This window comes from Stigmatopora argus, chromosome 8 (assembly GCF_051989625.1).
Source record: "Stigmatopora argus isolate UIUO_Sarg chromosome 8, RoL_Sarg_1.0, whole genome shotgun sequence".
In the NCBI taxonomy this organism is placed as follows: Eukaryota; Metazoa; Chordata; class Actinopteri; order Syngnathiformes; family Syngnathidae; genus Stigmatopora; species Stigmatopora argus.
The window spans coordinates 3,265,516-3,281,809 of NC_135394.1; the positions used below are offsets into that span (position 1 = coordinate 3,265,516).

Consider the following 16,294-nt stretch of genomic DNA (forward strand, 5'->3'; position numbering starts at 1 on the left):
TTGTCCGACATAATTGTGAGTTACTTAATAATTATTACTTAGCACCCCTACCACTACACTATCTGATCTATTTAGTAAGTTACGCAAAGAAGTGCATTTTACATGAAGTGTTGCATATGTATGTGTAATTTCAGGGAACAGTAATTCTGTTTTGCTGACCCATAAAGGCACACATATTTCAGCCTGTTGTGGGTGAACTATATTATGTAATGAAATTGGAGTATTTTATGATAATTTGATATTTAAAAAGCACTAAATTGTACAGCAAAACACTCGACACGCCGTCGAAAATTGTTGTGGTAGTGGAGAGAGTCACATTTAAAAAAGGAGATTATTTTATGTTTGGATGTTTTCACCATTACAGATTTGGGTACATATGCATAAATGAAGTTCAATGTGATGGAATTGAATGTGTTAGAGAAATGGGCAAACACCCATTCCTGAGATATAGAAAATAAAATGAGTGTTCTTACATATTTTGGGAAGCCCGTGACTGCTTAAAAGCCATGTTATGCTTGATTTAATAATCTTGAATTCAAGGCAGTTGTAAATATGCGCAACACCGCACTTAAAACCTGTGAAAGCAAACAAAAAATTGTTTACTGTTTACTGAAATCTGCATGGAATTGCATGGTTGAAATGGCTGGAAGGAATACTTCGGGTCACAGCCTCAAAGTCTACACTTACTATACACCTCTCAGAAGCTCAACGTTTTATTTGCTTTACTTATTCATTTCCAGGGACGGTCGTTTTTATAAGGAATTAGGCATTCACTGTCACTAATGTAGACTTTTTTTAATGTGAAGGTATAGGGGACACCCTAACAAGTTCTCCAACCTGTCTCGCTTTTTGTCTGTCCTATGTTTGCACTTGTTAGCTTTGACTTGCTTTGTTAAAGTATTTAAAAGATGCAAAAGCAGACATCACACCTGTTTAATATAGTATTACTATGTAATTCTAGCTAAATCAGATTTCTCCAAGTTAATTTATATCTGTGCGTTTCATACCAATCTGAATTAGTGCAGCACTTGTATCCTTGAAGCTTGAAACTTTAATATAAAACAGTAATCAGCTTTACTTTTTGAGGTGATGTATCTACTCTCCCTGGGACAGCTGAAAGACAAGAGGATAAATGCAGATTTAAAAAAAAAGATAGATTGAGAGCAGAGGAAGAAAAGAAAAACATTAAATTAGAGGATAAAGAGGAGCACCTGGAGAGAGAGCGCAATGTGCATAAATTGTGGGCCGATGCTTAATGCATGTGTCCAGATTTCATTTTGTAGGAGTTATTGGATTAAGGTGCCTTACTTTGCAGGTCACGAACATGAAATGGCAAATCCCAATACTAATGTAATACACAGGTCTCTCTAGCCTTATTTTACTCTAAAGCCTGTTCTTCTTTTTCCAAAATATTGTTATATTCCAAAACACATGCAGACAAATACACAGTATGTTGACAAACTCTTGTTTTATTCAACATTCTATTTGTGTCAGTAACATCTGACAAATTCCTGACGCGCTCCATTGCCTATTGTCTACGCAGGACTGAATGAGTGTTCAGACAACAATGGTGGCTGCTCCCACATCTGCAGAGACCAGAAGATTGGCTTTATGTGCGACTGCCCGTCTGGTTACAAACTTCTGGACAAAAAGACTTGTGGTGGTAAAAATGATTCATTAGCAAATACATTAAATCTTTCAGCCTTTCCACAATTTGTCACATTTATAGTGTTTGCCTACCCTATCTTTAACGTAATCCATGTTAAATTTATTATTAAAATAGTGTTGGATAAGAGTTTTCCTCGCCTGACTTCAGTGCGGGCAGGCGTGGGCTCAATTCCCGCTAGTAGCGGTATGATTGTGAATGCGGATGGTCGTTTGTTTCTCTGTGTACCCTATGGCTGACTGGTGACCAGTCTAGGGTGTAGTCAGCTGGGTTAGGCTCCAGCAACCCCTGCAACCCTTTCGAGGATGCGCGGTATGGAAGATGAATGAATAGTGTTGGAAAGTTAGGTAGTGTCATACATTGACATAAAACCCTTTATATTTTCTAAATACGTGTTTAAAAACAAGGAATGGCCATCTACATATGCTGTTGCATGCATTGAGGAATTTAAGTTGTTCATGTAAAAAATACTTTGTTGATACTCAGTGAGAAAATGAACATTGTTTTGTTTATTGCAGATTGTTTAATGCCCACATATTTTTTTTCTGTACACAAATAATTTATTTACAGGATAATGGCATGGATATTTCATAATCATTTTCATTGCAGTTCAATGGGGAAATATGACTATTCCAAGATGTTTGTTTCATGCTGTATCTCCTTACTCTTTTTACAGACATAGATGAATGTGAGAACCCAGATGCCTGCAGTCAAATCTGCATAAACTACAAAGGGGATTATAAATGTGAATGTTATGAAGGTTATGAGATGGATCCTGCCTCCAAGACATGCAAAGCTGTGGGTCAGTCATTTATCTCACTTATGTGTTAAGTTCCTAAGCAAAATACACACATGACTGGGCACACACGCAAACATGTGGGAGGTACCTTTTACAGATATCATTTAGCCATTACTTCCGGCAATCTTGACTGGTGCCGCGTTACATCCTCCATCGTTATCTCTCTCTTGGAGCCGCTGGAAAGAAAGCAGTGGCTGTCCGTGCATTTTCTCGTAGCGCCTTCAACGAATCAATCCAACCCTCAAAAACTATTTTATGGCTATAAAACCTCTACTGCAGCTACAGCTGCGACACATAAAAAATCATCAATAATAACCTCATACAATTGAAATATTATTAAGGAATATAGCCATATTTTACTCACCAAAAATAATTTTTAACTGTACACAATATCCATCCTCCTTTCTTTCCTCCTTTTCTATCGCCATCGAAGCTAATGCTGAAAGTCGAGCCTGTCCTGTCGTATTTCTGGCATACGTTTTTATTCGATTTAGTGCTGAAAATGTTCATTTCCGGTTGCGACAGGCTGGCTTGCTTTGGAGGTGTCTGACCTTTCTTAATGATGTCCAGCTTTTTTTTTCTTGAAAATGGCTTTGCCAGCAAATCTGCAACCAAATCCATTTGTTTTCCTCCGTCGGCCATTGTGGGTTGAGTTTGCTCACTCTGGCTGGCTCACTCTGGCTTTGGCCCGACTACTCTATCACTAGCCTAGTCTTATCGACGCTTGTTTAATGCAGCAGAGCCTGCAGAACTGATTGTGAAGGCCTTGAGCAGATTTCTGACCCTGGCAACAAATAATGGCTGAAATGTGATTGGTTAAATGCTTCAATATGAAAACACACATCTGGAAGCAGTGCAACCAGGGAGTATTGATGGACAAAATATAATATATGATTCAGATATTTCTTAGGCCAGCAGAGAAGGCCTTGAAGGCCCGCCACTGAAAGAAAGGCATCCTTTGTATGCAGCCACTCCTCAGCAATCTGTACAAAGATAAATATTTGCCTTTTTTTGCAGTCCTGACCAATGTTCCCTCTAATTTTTCGTTGGTCTGAGCAGAAAGTCAACCTCCCTGAGCGCACTGAGTACCAGTGTGAGCGACATCATCGGTACTCGGATGATTCGCCTAAAGACGTTTCGCCGACGGACGTTTGACAGACGGGCAGGTCGCCGAATGAACGTTCGGCGGAACGTCCATTCGGCGACCTGTCCATTTTTCATGTAAAACATGCTGTAAAACACGAAAAACATAAGTGGACAGAGCTACTGCCACTTGCTGCCGCTTAAACGGCGCCATCATGGGGAAAGGGGTAAAAAAAAAAAAAAAAAAAAAAAAAAAAAAAAAAAAAAAAAAAAAAAAAAAAAATCCGATTTTTTTTTTTTTTTTTTTTACTGCGCGCCATATGATTGCTGCTGCGCAGCGAGGACGAGAGTAGTGCGCAATTGCGCACGCGCGCAGCTTAGAGGGAACACTGGTCCTGACTAATAAAAAAATATTCCATCCAACTACCATGCTCTCCCTGGAGTGTGCGCTATAATATGTTTTCAGAAGCAAATGTCACTTTGCTGAATGTCAAAGGCTAGGTACACCACCCCTTTTAACTTGGTCAAATACACTTCTCATTCATTGATTTATTTTCTGAACCACCTATTCTCACAAGGATCGCAGGGGGTGTTGGCGCCTATCTCAGCCAACTACAGGCATCAGGCAGGGAACACCCTGCATTCACGCTCACCTTATTAATTATGCTGTACATTTTGTTGGCAAACATATTTTTCTTGTAATCTCCACATTGAGGCCTATTACCAAAAAAATAAAACTTAAAACGTCAACAATCAAAGTGTTCACAGTAGCTCATCAAAGGTAGAGCTTCTAATCTCAATTCATTTCTCTCAGGCCAGCCAGCCGGCAGCGGCAATGTCTTGGCTAAACGCTAGATTCACAACGTCGTAGCTATTCTCAAGCTTACTAATTAATCTGACCGATTTCATCGCTTGCAGAAATATCCACGATGTGGCGGATGTAATGTTAGGCTTGATGCAGAAGTCCATTTTTTTCTGGACGGCGTGGCCCGACCACATGAAGTTGACACAATACCCCTGTGCTGGGAAGGAAGTTGGGCACTGATACAAAATAAAATTGTCGGTTTCCTTTTTAAATAAAGCACTGTGGAAGACAAGAACAAGAATCGCAGTCTTTCAATACTTTCCATTTTCATGAACAGATTAAACAGTTATATTTACTTTTTTTCGTGAGGGTATAATGTCCTCAAGCAGAAAAAAAGACTCACAATATTTTAAATTTTTTAAATTTTGTCATAAAACAAAACAAAAACTAACGTTGCCCTTATTCATCGTGTATTCACAAGTGACTGACTAAGTAGGCTCAGTGGGATGTACATAGTACAGTCTCTAACATTATTGCATGATTGCGCCTGAATTTACACAGCGCCAAAGAAGCCTCACAGTGGGGGACCTGGGTTTTGACATTTGAATGAACTTTTTTTGTACTTAATATTAAAAAGCCGCGAAGTGGTGAAGGATCACAGTAGTGTTCTCTGGTGTCTTTTGAGCTAATGATGCTGTTACATTAGTCTTTGGAAAGAAAAAAATAACCACACTTTTTTTCAATTACATTTAGTGCTTTTCGTGCTAATTAATAGACATTTTTGGCTACAGTTTGACTACTTTAACTCCTTTACATAAGGAAAACTAATTAAAACTAATGGCCCTCAGTATCGTCATTTGTTTTTTTTGTTTTTTATTTTTTTTACATCATGTAAACTCGCTTTTATCCAAACCTTTCATGCATTTTCTTGTGCAGGCTCTAATATGAATAAATATGTGGCATAGAACAGTATTACATTTTTGGCTCAAGCAATACATGCTTCAAACATAATCCATAAGGCATTTAAGAACCTACTGATGATCAAAGTTGTTTCTTTTTCTTTGTGTTTCTCTCCCACATGCTTGGTTTTCTCTCCCTTTTATATAAAGAGCTCCAGGCAGAAACACAAGTGCCAAGAGCAATATCTTTTACAAAATTGACAGTTTGAATGCTCACTTTGTTAAACAAGTCATTAGTTTCGGTATATCAGCAATATTTTCCTTCCATAACATCCCATTTATTTTTGTTTTTTTTGTTTGGTCGGTGAGTTTCCAGGTGCGGGAAAACTGTTTTCTTTCCATGCTGATGACGCCTTACGGTAGATATGTTTGTGCTCTCGTGTGGGCTTCATGTATAGCCTTTATTGGCCCTGATTTGTTTGCATTTTGAGGTATAGCTAGCTGTCTGTGGGCCTCCTGTGCTTTGTAAACAGGGCATGGATGTAGAGTTACGGGTGCGAGTTGATGGTTGTTGTTAACAAATGATTCTAAATGTGCATATACGGTGTTGCTGCTGCTTGGTTGATTTGGGTAATTCACAGTGGTGGTAATTGTTTCCAATGGGGTTGGGGTGACTATGTGGGTGCTGCTATCTTGGTTTTGGTAAGTAAACTTCATTTTAACCTTAGCTCTCTCCAGAATATTCATGTTTTCTTTCAGTTTTCAGGATCCCCATGAAGGGGAATTCTATTTCTACATATTCCTCAAACTGATATTGTGTGCTGCTTTGTTTTGGTATCTTACTTACGCTTTGGCTTGATTGAATTGAACTGCTGAATTGCTTCTTAATATCATATCTGTACATTTTGCTTGATTGATTTGAAGTGCTGAACTTCTTCTGTATCATACCTGTACGTACATAATTGTATACAAATGTGTGCTGTGCTATGCGTGTAACTGAGTGGTTAGCGCATCGGCTTCACAGTGGGGAAGCTGGGTTTAAATCCAGGTCGGTCCACCTGTGTGGCGTTTCCTTGTTTTCCTCGCGTGGGTTTTCTCTGGGTACTATGGTTTCCTGCCACATTCCAAATACATGCATGGTAGGCTGATTGGACACTCTAAATTGCCTTTCGGTATGAGTGTGGGCGTGAATGGTTGTTTGTCTACTCGTGGCCTGCGATTGGCTGGCCACCAATTCAGGGTGTCCCCTGCCTCGTTTCCGAAGTCAGCTGGGATAGGCTCCAGCACCCCCCGCGACCCTTGTGAGGATAAAGCGGTTGAGAAAATGAATGAAAATTAGCTTTTATGTCGTCATTTTAGTCACATCTCTTCCGCTTCCTGACAGATTGAAGTATGAGGTTTAAGCCTCGCCGAGTGTTAGGCATGTAAGTAATGTGCTAGTGACCAACAAAAGATTTATAAACTCGTAACGTACAGCAAACCACACTTTTTTTACACACTACAAATTTTAAACTGTTATGTGGCTTTCATCCCTAGCTAATTGATATCATTAATGGGATATGTGTTTTATGTTCATATTTTTTTATATGTTTAAGTGCAGTCTAGTTTCATGAATAATTTAGTGTGAGCATTGGTAGTTGTCAAAAGCCTGTATGTGACTGTTTCAAGAGAAAAGTTATTTAAAGGTTAATTTAAATGACTTATTAATAGTTAAATCATTAAGTTTACATGATGTATGCTTGTGGGCTACCAAGATAGCTGACTCAAGTTGTCAGAGAATTTCTACTTGAAGTCTTCTTTCTGCTTTTAAGTGGCTAAATCATGTTTTTTTTAAATAAATATTTTATAATCAAGTTCTGCAATGTTCGCTGTGTCTATATATGTCTAACGTTGGTGCAGTGAGCGTGGAATCATTTCTCCTCAGTGATAGTGTGGATGTATACTTACATGTGATTACTTTGTGATGACTGCCAAGTTGTTCAGGGTGTAGTCTGCCACTCAGCCAAAGTTAGCTGTAAAAGCTAGACAACCGTATCCCTGACCTGGATAAGCATTGTTGAAAATGGATGGATGGTAATCATGTAATCTGCACTATACACAGTTGTGGTCAAATGTTTACATACACCTGTGAAGAACATAATGTCATGGCTCTCTTGAGTTTCCAGTTATTTCTACAATTCTGATTTTTCTCTGATAGAGTGACTCTATTATTACCAAATATTAGCGCTGCTGTATGTATATTTTTAACCAGAAGATTTGATCACTTTTTTCTGTTCACCCATAATAAAGTCATAAAAGAACCAAACTTGTGACTTTATTATGGGTGAACAGAAAAAAGTGATCAAATCTGCTGGGTTAAAAATATACATACAGCAGCGCTAATATTTGGTAATAATAAAGTCACTCTATCAGAGAAAAATCAGAGCCATGACATTGTGTTCTTCAAGTGTATGTAAACTTTTGACCACAACTGTATACACAATAAAGAAATGCAAGCAGTTAATTAAAAAAATTACATGATATTTTTATTTATAATTCATTTAGCAATCAATTTTTCTCACAGTCTGCCTGTCTGTTCCCTTAAATTGGAAACTCAAGAGAGCCATGACATTATGTTCTTCACAAGTGTATGTAAACTTTTGACCACAACTGTACAGTGAGATTATTTATTTACTGATTATTGTTTAGTGTGCATAGTGTGAATATATTACTTGTTTGTGTAGTCAATGCAGCAACATTTTTATTCTGTGTAATTTTGGCCTTTACATGACATTTTTCCATATCTTCATCGTTTTCATTTATAACTATTCAGTTGGTACCTCCAAAAACACTCCTAAGCACAGTAAATACAACTACTGTTGGTATAGATTATTGGTATTGTGGTCTAAAAAACAAATGATGTTTTAGTTTGTCTATCTACACTTCAGTTGTTGTATTGTCGCAGTTATTGTTTTATCGATTGCCTATGTATGCAATAAATGATTTACTGCATACACTCTTTTTATTTCTTCAGGAAAGAGTCCCTATTTGATGTTCACCAACCGCCATGAGATCCGTCGAATTGATCTGCTGAAAAGTGAATACACACAAGTAGTTCCTACACTGAAGAATGCTGTGGCCCTTGATGTCGATGTGGCCACCAATAAGATGTTCTGGAGTGATTTATATCATCGTAAAATATACAGGTATACACACTCATTCTTATAAACATGTTCATTATTTTTCTTTACTTATTATTTACTCAGTTTGCTAGACATTTAGTTTTTATATTTTCGATTTAGAATAATTTAATAATTATACAATGACAAAATGTTGTCATTTTTTATCATATCAACCTTTTTAAAGTTTAAATATAGTGCAATTGGAAAACGTGTTTGTATCTATTATGTTACGGCTTTATGGAATTATTTATCGGATCTCTTTTTCAAGTTATAGATGAATGAATGGCTTTAAAGTACAATCCTCAATGTTACGTGTAACCTTAACCCCTTTGCACAGTAGAAATGATGCCTATGAAATAATTCACACAGATTTGATTCAGTTTCAAGCATCTCATTCGAAGTCTCGATTGTCTGTCGACTAATCAATCGTTGCGTTCACACCTAACGCATATAATATTTGAAGTTAAGAAATACAATTGGCAACAGCATGATTGTTTTGTACGTTAGAACAGTAAAAACTTTTTTTCGTGCACATAAGGCTCCACAAAATATAAATGAAACGATGCCAGTGATATGTTTAACTAAACCAGGTTGGTAGAACAGTTTTAAGTGATAATTAGATACAATATCACATCTTATGCACATAGGCGCCCCTTTTGCAGCAATTTCTTCCCCCTTTATTCTCTGCATCCAGAATAATTAATTATCCAGGATTATTTTTTCACCTAGTGTCTTCCATTTGGACAGTTTTTACAGTCATTTTCATTTTCATTTGTTATTTGTATGAAAATGAATCTGGAGTCATAAATAATTTCATGGTTTTGGAAATCTAACATAAGTATTTCACATTCCATAGCGACTGCCTTTTTTAATTCCTGAGTTGAATCCTGACCCCATTATCACATGAATTATAGGTGAACATTTCATTTGGAAAATCATCTAAATGTTTTACTCTGTAGCCAGATAGAACTTCCGCTGCGGCTCCTGCTGCACTGCACCGAATTATTGCATTTGTGACTGGCGTCCAGCAAAAAAAAAAAAATCCTATATGAGGCTTGAATGTGTCACACAACTCAGACGGTAGACGCAGACCTTAGGCATCGTTTGTAAACACACATTGATTATAAAGGTTGCGAATTCGATCTGGGTGCCGTTCGCTAGTGGCTCAGACCTGTGCCACATACAGAATGATTGAGGCTTAGGTCATGTTTTAACATTTCAATCATACTTGGACAGGGGTTTGTGACATAATTTAAAACTAGGGCCGTTTGTCCTTTACACACATGCAGATACGCACGCACACGATTGCTAATCAAGTCTATGGTCCCACATCCTGGCACACACTTTAAATCCACAATTGGGGAAATTAAGAAATGCCCTAGTGCATAAGCTTAAAAGATAGAAAAGGAAATAAAAATCTGTAGTCTTATATGACAGAATTTATTTATCATATTTATTTGTTTGTTAGAAAATGAGGCCTAACTGGTACCTGGAAGTATACTACAATACCATTGATTGTTTTTATGCACCATGAGACAATTGAGAGTAACAAATATACCATGTGTACAAATATTTTATTGTGTGTTGTATATATTAGTTTTTGTGTTTTCACTTATTCCAATCAATATCCGCTACATGCACAGTAAGTGCTCCAAACACGTATGCATATCATTTCATTGTTCTAATTTCAACCTGTCAGCTGGGTGTACTTTTTGCCAACATTTTTAACAAAGGCATCTCGTATTGATATTTGGTAACCTACATGTGAAGAGGAAAATACTACATGGCTCTGGCAAGTCCCGTAACCCGAATGAATGAGTGAATGTTTCTAATGAATTGTCGGATGTGAAAGAGCACAGGATAGGAAGCAAAACCGGTAGACAAAGACCATTAAAGATACGAGAAGTAAGATTAAAAAGAAAATTAAAAAATGTCAACACACGAGTGGAATTTGACAATAACAGAGGAGGAGTCTGGTTGATTTGTAAGGTGTAGATCAAAGAAGACAGATTAATTCTCTCTGACTGAGCCACTTTTTGGCGGCCCAAATGAGCTCGTGATAGAGATGTCAAGTTTGAATGCCCTTGACATTATCATCAAAGAATACACATTACCAAACATCTGTTACCCACGTTTAGTTATGTTTCACTGAAATGCCAGAGTGAAAGCTAGCAAGTCAGGTTTTTAAAGTTTTTAGTCACCGAGGGTCTGGATGTTCATCTGTTTGACTTCGGTGCGGGTAGTGTGGGAGTGATTCAAACTCATTGGCGGTGTGATTGTGAGTTTGAATGGTTATCTGTCTCTGTGTGTCCCCTATGACTGGCATGCAACCAGCATAGGTTGTCGTCCGCCTTTTGCCAAAATCAGATGGGTTATTCTACTGCACCCCCACGACCCTAAAATATACCAGTGTGAAAAATAAAAAGTAAAGTTTCTGGCATTAAGTGACATTGTTCCCATGTAAAGTAACATAATCACGTATTCTAGTAGCACTTGCTAAGCACTTACTAAGCACTTACCAAGCATCTCTTCTCTCCCATTTACCAGTGCTTACATCCACAAAGCAAATGACTCTTCGCAGCAGCTCACACTCATCGAGGCGCTCCATTCTCCTGAGGGCCTCGCTGTTGACTGGGTTCACAAGAATATCTACTGGACCGACTCTGGTAACAAGAGCATCTCTGTGGCCACAGGGGATGGCAACAAGAGAAAAATGCTCATAGTCACAGAGCTGAGTGAACCACGGGCCATTGCGGTTGACCCACACCAAGGGTAAGGTGGTGTGAGTGGAGAGGGTCGAAGTGGGTGGGAAAAAAAATATGGGATAGATAAATCTGTATTTACTCTTAATGAGAAGGGTATATGAATGAAATTTCCCGAATATGGGAAGAATAAAATTGTCCAATCCAATCAATACATTTTATTTATTTATTTGTACCGTATTTGCGGTACACGGACGTTTCGTCAAAAGACGTTTGGTCCCCGGATGTTTTGTACCCGGACGTTTTGTCCCCGGACGTTTGGTCGACTGGACGTTTGGTAGAACGGACGTTTGGTGGAACAGACGTTTGGTAGAACGGACGTTTGGTAGAACGGACGTTTGGTAGAACGGACGTTTGGTCGCCTGGTTGTTACTGTTGAAACCAGCTCTCAAAATTATAATCATGAGAAAGAGAGAGTGAGTTTAATATCTAAATATCTAATATCAAAATATCAACAGTAAACTCATAATTTGACAGCGAGCGAACCCGGCGACCAAACGTCCGTTCTACCAAACGTCCATTCTACCAGACGTCCGGTCCGCCAAACGTCCGGTCGGCCAAACGTCCGGTCGGCCAAACGTCCGGTCGACCAAACGTCCGGTCACGGTATTTACATATACAGTGGACCCCCGCATTTTTGAGGTACCACCGACGCTGTAGTATGGAGATCAGGATCCAAGGGCGCACTGTACCTCAGAGCTCCCAGATCAGAAATACAGTCTCCACCTCAATCACACCGTGAATATAACGCACCCACTTCTGCAGAAACCTGCACAATATGTTTACTATGCTGCGCCTACGCACTCACTCTCTCTTACATGCGCTCATCATTCAACAAATAGTTAGTTCCTTTCAAAAACATTTTTTTTCTTTTCGTAGCAGGGCCAATGGCTCTTTGTGTGTCAAATAGTGGGTTAAAGTTCCACAAAGAAGAAGAAAAAAGGATGGGGCTTTATAAAACTGCGTACCACAAGTTTTATAGTTTGTCAATACAAATATTAATCCAAAAGTAAACGCCTCATGGTTTATAGTAGTGCATCAATGTTGGTCAATTTCACAGTCTGGGACATTGCTCTATTTTATAATATGACCTCTTGGGTTTTGCACCTAAATGTGTTTGTGTTATTGTGCTATGTATAAAAGTTTATGACAAAGCTTGCTATAAATATGTTGTAAAAAGGTGTTATGATAGGTAATGTAAACAAGTTGCTGTACAATAGTTTATCAACATTTTTGTGTTTCTTTTCTCAGATTTATGTACTGGTCAGACTGGGGAGATGAAGCCAAGATTGAGAAGGCTGGAATGAATGGAGTGGATCGACAGATTCTGGTATCTGAGCACATTGAATGGCCCAATGGAATAACTTTAGGCAAGTAATGACAGAGTGCATTCAGAAAAAAAGCTCATTAGAGAGAATTTTGTAACATGGGATGAAGGAAAGAACAATCAATCATCTTACATCATAAAGTGGCGTCAGAAAGGTAAGATAGCTCAAATGCTGTCAGTGTCAAGAGAGGTTTCAATGGAAGCAGGAGAAAAAAACAATAGCTGTGCCTCAACCCCTGAGCCCCTGTTATTGCTGTAGCTCACTTTGTGTCTGGCTCTCATCTATCAAGCCAGCAACTATGGACTTTTAAATTAATAAGTCATTCGCTTTCTTCTGTCGATACCTCCCGTTATCGCTTTCAACTCCCTCTGCCGCAGTAACAGATTTTTTTTAACGTTTTCTTGCCTGTGCAGAAACAAAGTCGTTGAATTGCCATACTTGGTGGAATTGTAAGGTCACTGCATGCGAATAAAACTGAATTATTTTTCACAGCAGAATGGCAAGGTTAGTGATTGTGCTATAGAGCTCGGGGAAAAGAGGTGGATTGCTTTTTACACTCCTTGATTTCCTTCAGAACAGTTAACATCAAATGAAAGTTAACGTGTAACTTCTAACACACATAAATTAGGTAGACCTACAAAAAAATAAAGATGGCACACAGTAAAAGAAAAAAAATATTTCTTCATATAAATAATAATAGGCAGTGTTGATTTATATTGTCAATCCGATAATAATTTAGGAAAATATTACTCTTGTAACATTGCACCAAGCTGAGTTCAAACAGTATCATATTGAAAAGGATTTGATCATTTTGACATCTCTGATTTACATAGCTAAGTAAAACATCAATATTTTAAACCTAGCATTTTAATGTTTTAGCAAACCAAGCCGAGTATTAAATAGGGATTTTCCCGAGCAGAAAACTGATGGAAATATTTGGGAGATCAGGTCATTTTCAGAGGATCCGGAATCAGGTTAAAAAAAAAGTTTTAAATGTATTAGTTTACAATTTTAACTAATTATTTACCATTGATCGAGCAATCAAAATGGATTGCAAATCTCTTGTCATCAATGGCGGTGACATCAGATCACTTTCTATGGCAATTAATAAGTTGGGATAGATGTAGGAAAATGATCCATAAGTATAACGCAAAAAAATTCTAGATATCCAGCCTATTTAATAATATTGTTATATTTATATTCACGCTATTGAAACAAACCTTGGCATAAAAAAGTATAAATGCCCAACAAATTATAATTAAAATAGCTCAATTTATGGCATTAGGTGACCAATTTTTCTGCAATGTGATTTATTTTTTTTATGCCTCATTAAATTCCTCTTTATATGATTAGAGTCATCCCCAATTTTGCGAATAGTGTAGACTAGACATGGCCATGATAATCGAAAAATTATAAAGTGGGATCATGCCAAATATATCAACCATACATGTTTTTGCATCTATACAACATCAATAAATGTATGAGGTGTTACGGAGTTATATACATATGTAAATACTGTAATGTATTAATATTCAAACCCGGCGGCTGAGTGGTTAGCACGTCGGCCTCACAGTGGGAGTCCTGGGTTCAAATCCAGGTCGCTCCACCTGTGTGGTGTTTGCATGTTCTCTCTGTTTAACAAGTGCAGTCACTTTGAGATTTTTCTGTCAAGTAGAAAAAGTTCTCTTAAATATCACACTTTCTAAAGCCCTACAGTGTCTATGTAGAATGGGTCCCAAAGTAAATAGGTGTGAAAATTAAAGCCTGAACAGCAATGCAGCAGACTAAACCAGTCTACCACGTGTCAAACCGATTCCGCCGAGGGCCGCAGTGAGTCCTGGTCTTTGTTCCAACCGATCCAGTGCCAACATTTTAACCAATCAGGTGTCTTCTAGAATAAGTATCACCTGACCTTAATTAACTGAGTTGGAATGAAAACCTGCACCCACTGCGGCCATTTGAGGACCGGTTTGACACCCCTGTTATAGACTGTATTTGTACTAGAAGAGAGGTCAAGCTGCATTATCACGATCACAAAAGTGTTTTCTCAACACATGCGCTTCAACTCTGGTGCCGCAAAAGATTGATGGTCTAGTTACTTGGCCACATCATTCATAAACCTCTCAACCTCTGTATTTTTCTTTTGTAATGACCTAGCTCACTTTCTCACTTCCCTCTTTGTCCTTTTGTCCTTGTTTATCCTGCTACTATTTTTTTCCAATTTGCCCCATATACAGACTTGTCTAACCGGCGTCTCTACTGGGTGGATTCCAAGTTGCACCTGCTTTCCAGTGTGGATTTTAATGGAGACAACCGCAGAGTTTTGCTGTCTTCCCACGATCAACTGGGACATCCCTTTGCCCTCACCGTTTTTCAGGTACAGGACAATCGCAAGTATGCATTACATGTTGAAAGAATGTATGAGTTTCCATTTTTTCTCGTATACAACATATTTGGATCTCAAAATAACCCCTACACAATATATAAATAGAAATCAGTGTTAGTTGATGGGAAAGAGTCAATCTACTCATGATGAGTATGTATAGTACCAATGGGGATAGCCAAAGATAAATTGAGACAAAAAATATATAAATCTTGCTTTAAGAGAAGAGCCTGAGCAAAAAAAGAACTGAGGCTAATTTGGAGGAATTAATTTTATTTAATGTACCAATCAAATTTTAGCTGTAGAAGTTCAGAAATAAATCAGTGGAGAGCAGTTTGTAGAGGGAGCGGGTATAATGTGGTCAGTGGGAAGTACTTTCTTCATTCCTCATTTTGCTGCACCCACTGTGAAGATGAGAGGAAAAGAGATGGCATTCATCATGTCTTGCTGAGTGTGTGGGTGTATTTGTTGCTGCTGGAGTGTGGATGCACGTGTTTGTTGCAGGCAAGCTAGTAACTGTCTGAAGATTGATCACTCTCAGTGCCTTTTGTCAGCGATCCTTTCTGCTTAACATACAAACCAAATTAAAAATCTCTCAGCATGCTACCCTGTTTCAATAGACCGAAGCACAGAAGTTGCCTGGAGATGTCTGTTTGTGTGTGTGTGATGATGATGATGATGATGATGATGATGATGGTATTGATGATGATGATAATAATAATAGTAACAATAATAATTAATAGATATATGGCAATGCCTGCAGTATGGAGATCAGGAGCTAAGGGTGCACTGCACCAAATGCTAGCACTAATCATAAAATCTATGAGGAAGGAAAAAGATCCCAAAAAAGTAATTAACGAAACGAACACAATTGAAATGTTTCAATAGATGCACTTAAACTGTTGCACAAGTGGTGATAGTGTACATAAACTACTGTCAGGATCAACGTTGATCAGTTTGTTGTTGTAATGTCGAAACTATTTCTATGAATGTTTACTCATAATACCATTTGTAGAACTGGGTCACTGTTAAAGGTATTAACATAAAAAACTCACTTTAATCGTTGAACAAAATCTGCACTGGAATTTTCCGTTCATCGAAAAAAGTAACATTTTTAATGAATTTTTGAGCTCGAAAAGAACCAGTACCCAACTATTGAATAGACATAATACATTTTAAACAAGCCCAAGTTCTATCACATACAAATAATCTGGTAATTTTTCATGGCAACCAGTATTCATTCATTCATTCATCTTCCATACCGCGTATCGTATACGTAAAGGGTTGTGGGATTTGTTGGAGCCTAACCCAGCTGACTTTGGGCAAATGGCAGACTACAGCCTAGACTGGTCGCCAGGCAGCCGTAGGGCACACAGAGACAAACGAGCGTCCGCACTCACAATCATAC

At 38.1% G+C, this 16,294-nt stretch overlaps 1 protein-coding gene across 4 annotated transcripts in view; it reads left to right on the top strand.

Annotated features, from left to right (window-relative positions):
• The window catches only part of lrp8 (low density lipoprotein receptor-related protein 8, apolipoprotein e receptor), a 102,995-nt gene that overhangs the window by 64,574 nt on the left and 22,127 nt on the right, over window positions 1–16,294 (top strand). For all 4 annotated transcript variants that reach the window (XM_077606487.1, XM_077606489.1, XM_077606488.1 and 1 more), the window contains exons 8-13: window positions 1,544–1,663; window positions 2,343–2,468; window positions 8,266–8,437; window positions 10,961–11,185; window positions 12,427–12,545; window positions 14,741–14,880. In XM_077606487.1, the coding sequence (XP_077462613.1) occupies window positions 1,544–1,663; window positions 2,343–2,468; window positions 8,266–8,437; window positions 10,961–11,185; window positions 12,427–12,545; window positions 14,741–14,880 (902 nt within the window). The remainder of the gene's footprint in view (window positions 1–1,543; window positions 1,664–2,342; window positions 2,469–8,265; window positions 8,438–10,960; window positions 11,186–12,426; window positions 12,546–14,740; window positions 14,881–16,294) is intronic.